Here is a 13,082-nt window from a genome sequence, read left to right as displayed (position 1 = left end):
AATAACAGCCTTATTTTGTATGTGTTAATACAATGTAACAAAGGATAAGACAAAAAGTCATGACAACAAATGTTTTTATGTTACTTTAACTTATTTTAATAACTTAATCAGGTTTCAACAAAGATGTTTTAGTTATATAAGGTTTAACAACATTTTTAGCCAGTTAGTCAGTTTTAGTTAGTTCGACTAATGTAAGTTGAGATGATTAGAGAATTTTATTTGATTAACTAAATCTCAAGGCAGTAAGATTTTCTTTTACAGTGTATGTAAAGATTTATTTTTGAGGAAATTAATTACAATTATGTGTCATCTTACTGTTTTTTTAAACATTCTATTTATTAAGATATCCTATCAGGTTTTCATTACAATGTAAAATAGCACAAAACATTAATTATTGTTTGAAATGTATTTTTAACACCAAATAATACTATTAAAATTATTTCTAAGGAGCATGTTACTTGAAACTAAAGTGATGTCTATCACAGGAATAAATAATAATAATAATAATAATAATAAAATAGAAACCATTTACAGGCTGAAGTCAGAATTATTAGCCCCACTCTAATGTTTTTTCTTTTTTAAATATCTCCCAAATGATGCTTAACAGAGCATGGAAGCTTTCACAGTATGTCTGATAATATTTTTTCTTCTGGAGAAAGTCTTGTCTGTTTTATTTCGGCAACAATAAAAGGAGTTTTTAATTTTTTAAAACCCATTTTAAGGTCAATTTTATTAGCTCATTTAAGCTATATATTTTTTTCCATTATCTACAGAACAAACCATCATTATACAATACCTTCCCTAATTACCCTAACCTGCCTAGTTAACCTAATTAACCTAGTTACCTAGCCTTTAAATGTCAATTTAAGCTGTATAAACGTGTCTTGAAAATTATCTAGTCAAATGTTATTTACTGTCATCATGGCAAAGATAAAATAAATCAGTTATTAGAAAGAGTTATTAAAACTATTATGTTTAGAAATGCGTTAAAAAAATCTTCTCTCCGTTGAACAGAAATTTGGGGAACAATAAACAGGGGGGCTAATAATTCTGACTTCAACTGTATATTTTTAATAAATTTAAAATAATTATTATAAATACATTTAAATATATTTATTTATTTTCAATAAAATAGACTTTTGCATGAATATTAATTATTACAGTTAAAAAATATATATGCTTTATAGAATTATCTGTTGTCCTATATCCGAAATTGAGGAAAAAAATAAACAGGGGGGCTAATAGTTCTGACTTCAACTGTATTTGACAATATGACTCTTAGTATTGTGTTTTGAACAAATAAAAGATGACTTATTTAAAAAAAATCATACTGAACGGTACTGTACAAGTAATTTATTTGTTGGATTATTACAAAGAAATCTAAAAATATCTCAAATAAAATGATTATAGAAATTAAAAACAAACTAAATATTTATTGAACAAATGGAAAGATTTTGGGAAGAACAAAATGGGAAGATTTTACACACACACACACACACACACACACACACACACGCACACACACACACACACACACACAAGTAAAAACAGACAATGTAAAAGAAGAAATGTTTTAGAAACTCCTAAACCTGACCTGAGCAGACCATACATCAGATAAACCCTTATTAAACCAGCTCGCCTCTGAGCTCGAACGGCAGGTCTGTATCTCTTCTGCGTCTGTACACCATAGAATCATAAGCTCCGGCTGTTACGTCCACATCAGCTTTACTGTATGCTCTTCCCTATGGAGAAAAATCCAAATAAATGACATCCATAAACAAAAGAGAAACAGCGGAGAGAATCTGTTATATAAAAACTATTGCACCACTATCCTGCAATACCATCACTCTGTGCAATAATTATTATAGAGCTTGCGCACATCATACATCATTTGAATTAAAAGTGAGAATTAAGATAAGAAATATATGGGCTTAAATTACCGATTGAACTATTTAACATTAACCGTGTCTTTCTAAATAGATCCAAATATTTGCTGGATCACACTCACCTCATAGTAAGAGGAAAACTGTGCTTGTGGATGGATGTGTGCAGCAGGGGGCAGCGGTGAGCAGGCCTGCAGGTCCTCATACATCCCTCTCACCTCCTCATAGACATGAGTGAAAGGGCTTGTGCCGTGTCTGCCATCTGGAGGGAAGCAAACTCAGCACATCAACTGCAAACATTCAAATGGTTTAATTGCTAACTAATCTAAAAACAACTGTCACTAGAACGAAAACAACTTGTGTCTTTTTTGTTATGTCTTGTTTTTTATGTTTTGTTATGACATAATTTGTTATGTCTGCTAAGGAATGGATCACTTTCATTCTTATGTTTACTCAACTCCACGTTTCCTTAAGTGAATATTAAACAAGTCACTCGCTGCATAGGGAAAACTTAGAAATGGCATTTTAAACGATCACAAACAATGAAAACACCCCAGGTAGCAGCATAGCGATGGGCTAAAAACTCAAATTCAAAACATAGTGGTGGACTGCAAACACTCAGAACACCTTAGCAATTGCTTAGCGATTGGCTTCAGAAACTGAAAACGCTCTAATAAGTGCTTAGTGCTGGGCTACAAACACACAAAACACCCTACAGTAGCAACTGCATAGCTATAGGCTATTAACGCTCAGAACTTTCAAGCAACTGTATAACAATTAGCTATAATCACTCTGAACTCCATGGGCTGCATAGTGTCACCCTAGAAATGGCATATTAATGGATTACAATCAATCAAAACACCACAGTAACTGCATAGAGATAGGCTACAAACACTCAGAACTTGATAGACTACATAGTGACACCTCAAAAAAGGGTATATTATTGGAGTTCAAACAATCAGAACACCACAATAGCCCCTTTCACACAGTGATACTGGTAAATATTTACGGAACGACTTTACAATTAAATTTGAAAAAAAAAGTGCTGTTCACACAGGGAAGGACGTTTTGGAATTTTTCTGGAAAAGACCGTTCACACATCTATTCCAAAATACTGGTAAATTCTGACATCATTAGCCAGAAATGACCTCTAAAGGGCTGCGCTTGTATTTGTAAACATAGAAGGGGTTGGGCTTTTGCTGATGGTTAATGGTACATAGTGTGTGTGTGTGTGTGCTGGCACTTACCGGCTGCTTCACATGCACAAGCAACTGAAACAGAGCTTGAATGTAAACAAACAGCGGTTTATCATAAGCATTTTATCAATATTCTTTACACAGTTGGCTTTAAGAAGTAACTTATAAACGTTATCTGACTAACATCTAGAAGCTAAATGTGTCTGGAATTTATTCAAAGGCTTTTATTTTCATAAAGTGCGGATGTGAATGTGTTCTGATTGGCTGGAGTAGATGTCTGACGTCAGCACGTTCTAAGCTTGAACATGCTCTTTCCAGAAATTTTCCTTCTGCGCTCACACAGCGCAGCATTCCGGCAAATTACCGGTAATGTTACATATCCCCTTGTCAGAAAATTGCCAGAATGAAACCGGTATTTTCAAAAAAGGGCCTGTTCACACATGATGTCTTTCCAGAAAATTGCCGGTAATTTTCTGGAAAGGTCTGCATGTGTGCAAGGGGCTAAAAACTGCATAGCGATAGGCTACAAACACTCAAAGCATCATGGTGAACTGCAAACACACTAGCAACTGCATAGTGACACCCTAGTAACAGCATAGCAATGGATTATAAATAATTTGAACATCATTATAACAGGTTACAAACATTCAAACCATAGCAATTGACTAAAACACTTAAAACACTCTAGAAGCTGCGTAGTGACAACCTAGTAACAGCTTAGTAAGGGCTGATTTTTACTTCTGCGTCAAGCGCACACGTATGCTCCGGCGCAGCCTTTGCACAGTCGCATAGCCTTCGCCGTGGCTGACGCCACCGTTGACGTGCACCTCTCAAAAAATGTAACGACGCGTCGCTACAAGGCATAGTGCAAGCTCTGTGATTGGTTGGCTTGGTAGCGCTGACGAGTGTGGGCGGTGCTGAGAGCCGCGAGCCCCATAGAGCAAGTGTTTACAAGTGTTAGGAGCAAGTCCCGTGAAGGAGCTTTAGATGGAAACTGTTGTTTTGTGTTTACCTTATGATAAAAGTTGTTGCACATCCGCCGGTTCCCGCCTCTGAATGAGCGAGTTGTAGCTATTTGTACTTTAAGGTAGCGTTAAAAAAAAAAAACACCAGCGAAGAAACTCGACACAGAGGAACATAAAAACCTACTGCCAGCTAGCGTTTCTGTGTTACACAAGGGCAACACAAACAGCACCCAGAAGAATAAATACACAATTACTCACGAGACATGCACCATGGGTCACGCCCATCACTCGACGCAGCCTTAAAACACCTAAAACACCCTAGAAACTGCATAGTGACACCCTAGCAATGGCACAGTAATGGACTACAAAAAAATTCAGAATACCTCAGCACCTGCAGTGGTGTAAAATAACAGATTATAAATACTCAAATTTCTGTAACTGAGTAGTTTTTTTTTTTCTAAAACTGTAATTTACTAAATAGTTTTTTTTTAAATTGTACTTTTACTTTCCCTTGACTACATTTTTAGTGCTGTATCAGTACTTTAACTCAACCTGCTGTCACTAATTTATTTTTTCCATGTCCTGCGATTCCTGTCCGATCAAATCACACATAGAAGTTCAAGAGTTCACACTTAGATATGCTTGACGTTAATAGCAGGTTTGGCATGCTGTCCCGGGAGAGAACTCTGAGCTCAGAGATAATTAAGCTCAAGGCTCCCACCTTGTCAATAAGCATATAAAGGGGGTCTGAGATCAGGTAGGTCTCAAGAGCTCCCCTTAGAAAAAAAGAGGAAAAGGAGGAAATGGGGTGGAAGGGGGGATTCTTCCAAAACAAAGGCAGTAGTGTGAAATAGGTATATTTATTGTAAGCTTGGATCAATCTGACTGGATTATTACTGATTATGGATGAAAATTCAGTTGTGCTCAATCATATCATGTGCTCCTCTCAAAATTAGTTAATAAAACTTCACGTAAATCACCTCATAATGAACTACCTCAAGACAAGGGTGATTTATAATTGCAGCAAACTGTTTGGAAGCATTAAAAGTGTCCAAGAAAATGTCCAAAATCCCTAGATAGACCCCTAGAGACTGTTTATATGCATGTCACTGATGCATTTGGTTTAGAACTGAAAATCGGGTTGACATCAGAACCCAATGTCAGGCTGCTGTCAATGTCCAAAGTCCAACCTGAAATCAACCAAATATCAATGTCTATTGATGTTACAGCTTGATGTTGTGTGGATGTTACCACTATGAGAATTATCAGACATTGGATTTTGGTGGCCATACCTGATTAATAAATCAGTATTTGATGTCAGTATTTGATGTCAATATGATGTTGGTTTAAGATGTTGGCTCGACGTTGGATTTTGGTCACTTTCTAACACAACCTAAAATCAACCAAATATCAAAGTCATTTGATGTCACTATTAGACATCAAAATAGTGTTGTCCTTAGACGTTGGCTAGACGTTCAATTTTGGTCACCTGACATCACAACCTAAATCTAACATAATATTAACATGTTATGATGACATGTGCCTGCTGGGCAGTAACTAAATGCACTACAAAACATTATGTTTACACACATCCACAAATGACATGTAAATGCATCAGCTTTTTACAGCGTAATACTCACTACTCTTGAGTACTTTTAAAGGGCTACTTTTTACTCATACTTTGAGTACTCATACTACATTTTTAGGCAAGTAATGGTACTTTTACTTAAGTATGATTTTCAGTACTCTTTCCACCACTGGCAACTTCATAGTGACACCCTGCCTACACATAGCAAAAGACCACAAACACAGAACATAGTAATGGGTGACAAAAGCTCAAAACATACTAACAAACACTAAGAACAGTTAAGCAACTGCATAGCGACACCCTAGAGATGCATATTAATTGACTACAAAAACTCAGAACACCCAAGCAACTGTATAGTGAGATCCTAGCAATGCATAGTGATGAACTAAAAGCACTCAGTACACTGGGAGAAAAAGGCCCTCAGCACATGAATACTTCAACCGTGTACATTCAAACGTTTTAATTGTTAACTAATCCAAAACCAACTGTCACTGGAGGGGTTTGCTCAAATATTGAATACTCACTCTGCATCAAAACAATGGAGCTTTTAAAAGAAGAAAAACAGGGCGATGAACTGATCTAAAATGCTTCCTGTAAAAATCAGACAGAAATAAAACATTTCGTTGTTATGTCTGCTATGGAAAGCATCATTTTCACTCTTAGGTTTGCTCGAATCCTTGTTTCCCTGTGAGTGAATGATAAACAAGTCACATGTTGTTTGTGGTACAGGCATGAATGACACCTCAAATCATGTGGCTTGTTGAAGAGAGATAAGCTAGTCTAAATGATTTTCTCCTGGCACATGATCAACAGGGTGAACAGATCTCACGTTGAAGAATGGGCCAAAGCCATATAATATCTAGAGAACCACGAACACTTGCCAACTGCACAGTGATGAACTACAAATACTCAGATCACAGAAGCAACTGCCGAGTGCTAAGCTTCAGAAACTAAAAACACCCTAGTAACTGCTTAGTATTTGGCTACAAACACACAAAACACCCTAGCAACTGCATAGTGATGAGCTACAGACAGTTAGATCACCTAAGCAACTGCATAGTGATATGGTTCATAAACTAAAAACACACTAGCAAATGCATAGCAATGGGCTCACAGAACTCAATGGGCTACAAACACTCAGAAATCCCCAGCAACTACACAGTGATACACTCAGAACTCAATCGGCTACGAACACAGAGAGCACCCTAACAACTGCATGGTGATGAGCTACAAAGACTCAGAACTCCCTAGCAACTACACAGCAATTGGGCTTCAAACACCCAGAATACTAGCAACTGCATAGCAATGGGCTACAAATACACAGAACACCCTAGCAATTGCATAGCAATGGGCTACAAATACACAGAACACCATAGCAACTGCATAGCAATGGGCTACAAATGCACAGAACACCCTAACAACTGCATAGCAATGGGCTACAAATACACAGAACACCCTAGCAACTGCATAGCAATGGGTTACAAATGCACAGAACACCCTAGCAACTGCATAGCAATGGGCTACAAATACACAGAACACCCTAACAACTGCATAGCAATGGACTGCAAATTCACAGAACACCCTAGTGACTGCATAGCAATGGGCTATAAATACACAGAACACCCTAGCAACTGCATAGCAATGGACTACAAAAACACAGAACACCCTTGCAACTGCATACTGATATGCTTCAAAAACTAAAAAAAAACACCCTAGCAACTACATAGCGATGGGCTACAAACACTCAGAACTCAATCAGCTACAAATACAGAGAGCACCCTAACAACTGCATAGTGATAACAAACACTCAGAACTCCCTAGCAACTACACAGCAATTGGGCTTCAAACACCCAGAACACTGGCAACTGCATAGCAATGGGCTACAAACACACAGAACACCCTAGCAACTGCATGGCAATGGGCTACAAATACACAGAACACCCTAGCAACTGCATACTGTAATGAAGGACTACAAACACAGAAAACACCCTAGCAGCAAACTGTAGTGAAGGAATACAAACACACAAAACACCCTAGCAACTGCAAACTGTACTGAAAGACTACAAGCACACAAAACACCCAATCAACTGCAAACTGTAGTGAAGGACTGCAAACACACAAAACACCCAAGCTTCTGCATACTGTGGTGATGGACAACAAATACACTCAGAACACCCTAGCAACTGCATACTATAGTGAAGGACTACAAACACAAAAAACACCCTAGCAACTGCATAGTGATGGGCTACAAACAACTAGAAGACCCTAGCAACTGCATACTGTAGTGAAAAACTACAAACACACAGACCTCCCTAGCAACTGCATACTGTAATGAAGAACTACAAACACACAGAAAACCCTAGCAACTGCAAACTGTAGCGAAGACTACAAACACACTCAGAACACCCTAGCAACTGCATACTATAGTCAAGACCTACAAAAACTCAGAACACCCTAGCAACTGCATACTGTAGTCAAGACCTACAAACACTCAGAACACCCTAGCAACTGCAAACTGTAGTGAAAGGACTACAAACATACAAAACATCCTAGCAACTGCACATTGTAGTAAAGAACTACAAACAGACAAAACACCCTAGCAACTGCATACTATAGTGAGGGACTACAAACACACTAGCAACTGCAAACTGTAGTGAAAGGACTACAAACATACAAAACAGCCTAGCAACTGCACACTGTAGTGAAGAACTACAAACAGACAAAACACCCTAGCAACTGCATACTATAGTGAAAGACTACAAACACACAAAACCCCCAACAACTACATACCGTAGTGAAGAACTACAAACACTCCGAACACCCTAGCAACTGCATACTGTAGTGAGGGATTACAAACACACAGAACACCCTAGCAACTGCACACTGTAGTGAAGAATTGCAAACACACAGAACAACATAGCTTGCAGTTCATCACTTCCAAATAATGCGTCAATGATTTTTTTTTCACATCATCTCATACTTCAGTTTCTCATCAAATCTTCTGACCAATCAAATGCTCTCTAGTTTCTGACAAGCCCTGCCCCCTTCAAGACACTTCTCATTTTCTTTTCATCTGATGCGTTTGAGATCAACCACTCAAAAAGAAATGTCATTGGCTGTTTTTTTAAAGGGGAGGGGCTACTATAAGTCCCGCCTTGTCTTCATGTTTTAGTTGAGATCACGACAAACATCAAATAAATAAATTTAAATTTCGAAGCACTTCATAGGACCTTTAAATAGACGAGTTTTGAGAAAGTAATGAGGGACTACATTTGAACTGTAAAAACAACAACATTATAATCATGCTTTAAAATCTTAACCTAACCACATTCAGCTATGCCTCACCGTAATCCTCAGGGCCTTCAGGGTGAGCGTACAGGGCAGGACTGTAGGCCTCAGTTGGGTAGTAATAATGAGGATTCTCCTGCTATTGAGATGTCAGGAAAGAAAAAAAGAAAGGATGTCTTCAGTGGGATTAGGCATTGGGTATTCTGCTGTGATCTTTTTATTACAAGCCAACAAATGTTCCTTTTCATGTATTTTTATCTGAATGTTTTTTTCAACTTCCCTAGGTAGAACAAAATCATAGGAAATGCAAGACAAGACTGCGTGAGTGTCCAGTGATTTACCCGTCCGTAGCTCTCATAGACGCTGCTGTCAGGCTCCGAGCTGCTGTCGACGAGGAGCGTTCGCTGTGCCGAGGCGTTGATAAGCTCTCTGCTCGCATAGCGGGTCGAGCTGCTCGCTGTGGACCTGCAGAAACAGAGAGAAACTTTCACATTCACAACACATCACAACTGTATGCCAGAAACCCAGACAAGACAGAAGAACTTCTGCAACCAAGGAAGGAGCTGCGGATAAATACAGATGTCTGGAATATGTAAAACTTCGGGTGCATTATTATACGCCATTTCACATAAGTACAAAACAAAATCATTGTATGTTTAATTTAAAGCTGCATGCACAATAGTTCTTTGGTTTCTCTTTTTAATATCCCACTAAAACTTCAAGACTTTTGTCTATTCTGCTTCTTTTTTGTCTCTCTGTTTTATTTTTGTAGCTCATGACTCTGTCACCTGTAGGCTGGTGAAATGAACACTCTGTACTTCTCTGGAGTCTATTTATGGGGATGCAAGCTAAGCAACGTTTCTATATATCGTCTTGAGGGCTTCTGTAGCCACTGGAATCTGAAAGGCTCATCCAGACAGGCTGAAGTTGTTCTGAATGCCTTTGAGCCATCGCAGCATGCTGGTCTAGCTTGTTAGTGGAGCCCACTAAGGCTCACAATCACCATTACTTTAGCTCATAATTCGGCACACGGATTTGTTCGCATTCCTTATTCCAAGTATTAAACTTTTGACACAACTACTCTGACAACCAATCTGAAACACTGCAAATATATATATCTGTTAAGTTTACTTCATTGAATGGGTTAAATTCTGGGAGTTTTCCAGGAGACAGAACAAAATGGGAGATGGGTCTGAAATACAGGAGACTCCCGGGAAAAAAAGTATGTGTTGGCAGGTATGATGTAAACAGGCAGATGGGATTTATTGAGGCATTCCATTTTGTACATCATTAAACTTGTGACAATGTGGTACTTCTCGGTTTTATGACGAAGAAGGAAGAGCGTGTGTGAAGACGCCGACACAGTAAACAACAACAAGAGGAAACATGGAGGAGGAGAGTGGTCAGTCACTACAATTTGCTCCCACCAGACCTGAGATCTCTCTCATACCCACAAATTCCTCTGAATGGTGGAGGATATAAACCATATATAAACCATAGGCGCAAGCTGTGAAGACAGTCCTTTCCCTTCTTCTCCGCCTCAAAATCATTTTAAAGTTGAGTGAATTTCGCATATTTCGCAGAGCTAAAAGCAAGACAATTTCTTCCATCGTGGCTAGTGTGGTGCAGATGCTACAACCCGTCGTAAATTGTTTGGCAAGTGTTAACACATGAATCGGATATGGGTCGCAAGTAAAAGGATGCGTAAACAGACAGGAAAAAAAATTGGATATAGGCAACAAATCTGAATTGGGCATCAAGACCTGACAGTGTAAACAGGGCCTTTGATGTGGAGGCTGAAGTATGAGGAGCGCTATCCTGCTGAAACATTTGCCCTCTCCTGTGGTTTGTAATGTAATAAGCAGCACAAATGTCTTAATATTTGGCTGTTGATGTTGCCATCCACTCTGCAGATCTCCCCCATTCTGATTGTATCCCCAAACCATGATTTTTCCTTCACCAAACTTGACTGATTTCTCTGAGAATCTTGGGTCCATGCAGGTTCCAATAGGTCTTCTGCAGTATTTGTGATTATTGGGATGCATTTCAACAGATGCTTCAACGGAAAAATCGGAAGTCAAGTTATTAGTTGTTGCTCTTACAACTGGGATCGACGACAAGATGTTTGTCAGGTAGTGTATTTAAAGCTTTTCTTTTCTTTAGTTTCAGTGCATTATCAGAAGAAAGGTGCCAAAAAAGCATAACAGGGGCATTTTTACATTTGCAATGCAAAAAGATTTCAGTGAAAGTTTCTTTGTGCAAACAAAAAAAGTTTTGTCTATGGTACTGCTGTGGATGCTGTAATCTTAAAGCATTACATCAACTGGTTTAGCACTCGCTATTTAACTGTTATTTGTACTGTTTCTCAGAAACTGTTAAATTCTAGTTTTTGTTATTATTTTACCCTGTTTATATCCCTCAGGGGTCAGGACTGAGTGGGCAAACCTGCAAAAGAGCTTTGATTGAATGCGCTAACATGACTCTCACCTCTGCTCCTCACTTTTGGTCTCCTGTGAAATGTTGCTGGTGTCCCCTGGATGCACAAAACCAAAAAGAGAGCGAGTTGTAACAGGGCAAAGGTCACGCAAGTAGGACATCATGACAGAAATTCAACGAAAAGCCAAACATCAAAAAAAGGACAGAACACGAGATTGTTTGTGTACGGAAACATTCATCATGCGCCATTTCAATTATTGGTTCCTCCCTACAAATTGTGTTGTGACAGAAGCTTTAATAAACTGATAAAAAGGGCCGTTCAAATTGAAAGCGAGAAGAGAGGACGACAGCTTCATGAATAGAAGGGAAAAGGAAAAAAAATGGGGAGCCAGAGATGAGAGGGGAGAGACAAGACACCTGACAGTTTGAAGGAAAGGGGCGAGGCGAAAAAAAGACAGATGGGGTGAGTGAGAGAGAGAATGACAGAGGACGAAAGGAAAAGGGGCGAGATAAGGGGAGACGAAGGGAGGAAGTGACAGCTGCCGGGGAAAGGAGAGATGGCGGGATGATGCAGATGGCTGAGGAGGCAGCGAGCGAGATAAGAGAAAGAGAGAGAGAGAGATGGATTTAAAAGTGAGAAGTCATATTAGGATTCAGACAGTTCATCCCTTTTGCGCTGCGTGCTGTCGCCGGGAGTCGACCAGTCTAGGACACGCTGTCTAACAGAGCAAAGAAGAAACAGTGACACGCTGAAGACTTTTCTCTGTCCATTACCTTTCAGGCTCCTCCTTCTTTTCCATCTGGCCAATAGAAAGCAGATAAATGGGTTCAGGAGGAACAGGAGACCGCCCACAACAAGGATCACCACCACATAGACAGGAAGGCCACCACCTGTTACATTGCACAAAAAGAAGATGGGTGGTTTTCAATAGGTTAAACATCCTCATGTTGCTTCAGATAAAAGCATCTGTTAAATGAATACATGTAATAAGCTCAAAAATAAGACTTTCTGGCCATTAAACAACCACCGACTCATACAACTTCTGTGGAAGAAATGATCTACTTAGATCAACAAAAATAATTAATAGGCTGTGTTGTCGCTGATATAATGTATTATTATCATTAATAATATTATCAATACAATTTATTAGCAATTTAATGTAACAATTAATATAAATAAATACAAAATAAAATAAATGAAGGCAACACAGTGGCTCAGTGGTTAGCACTGTCACCTCACAGCAAGAAGGTCGCTGGTTCAAGTCCCAGCTGGGTCAGTTGGCATTCCTGTGTGAAGTTCTCCCCGTGTTGTCATGGGTTTCCTCCAGGTGCTTCGGTTTCACCCCACAGTCCAAAGACATGCGGATATTGGTGAATTAAATAAACTAAATTGGCCATAGTGTGTGCGTGTGAATGAGTGTGTATGGATGTTTCCCAGTACTGGGCTGCAGCTGAAAGAGCATCCACTGTGTAAAACATATGCTGGATAAGTTGGTGGTATATTCCGCTGTGGCAACCGCTATTAAATAAAGGGACTAAGTCAAAGGAAAATGAATAAAATAAATTAAATTAAAACTTGCAAACAGGTTTGATGTCGATTTATTTTTTTTATATATATATTTCCTGTTTTCATTTTTTATTTTCCCATTTTCATATAGTAATTGGTTTAGTTTTATGAACAGTTCATTTTTGGGAGCATTATAATATTATTTTCATATTAATATAT

General features: G+C 38.7%; 1 protein-coding gene across 1 annotated transcript in view; it reads right to left on the bottom strand.

Moving 5' to 3' along the window:
• Nucleotides 1-540: 540 nt before the first annotated feature.
• Nucleotides 541-13,082, bottom strand: part of nphs1 (NPHS1 adhesion molecule, nephrin) — a 177,781-nt gene continuing 165,239 nt past the window's right edge. The window contains exons 26-31 of the mRNA XM_056473002.1: nucleotides 12,131-12,247; nucleotides 11,408-11,453; nucleotides 9,262-9,385; nucleotides 8,978-9,059; nucleotides 2,009-2,145; nucleotides 541-1,742 (exon numbers count right to left, since the gene is read on the bottom strand). Coding sequence (XP_056328977.1) covers nucleotides 1,626-1,742; nucleotides 2,009-2,145; nucleotides 8,978-9,059; nucleotides 9,262-9,385; nucleotides 11,408-11,453; nucleotides 12,131-12,247 — 623 coding nt within the window. The 3' untranslated portion in view covers nucleotides 541-1,625. The remainder of the gene's footprint in view (nucleotides 1,743-2,008; nucleotides 2,146-8,977; nucleotides 9,060-9,261; nucleotides 9,386-11,407; nucleotides 11,454-12,130; nucleotides 12,248-13,082) is intronic.

The sequence above is a fragment of the Danio aesculapii genome, chromosome 15, assembly GCF_903798145.1.
Source record: "Danio aesculapii chromosome 15, fDanAes4.1, whole genome shotgun sequence".
In the NCBI taxonomy this organism is placed as follows: Eukaryota; Metazoa; Chordata; class Actinopteri; order Cypriniformes; family Danionidae; genus Danio; species Danio aesculapii.
The sequence above is the reverse complement of the archived record's forward strand: the minus strand, read 5'-3'. Positions and strand labels throughout refer to the sequence as shown.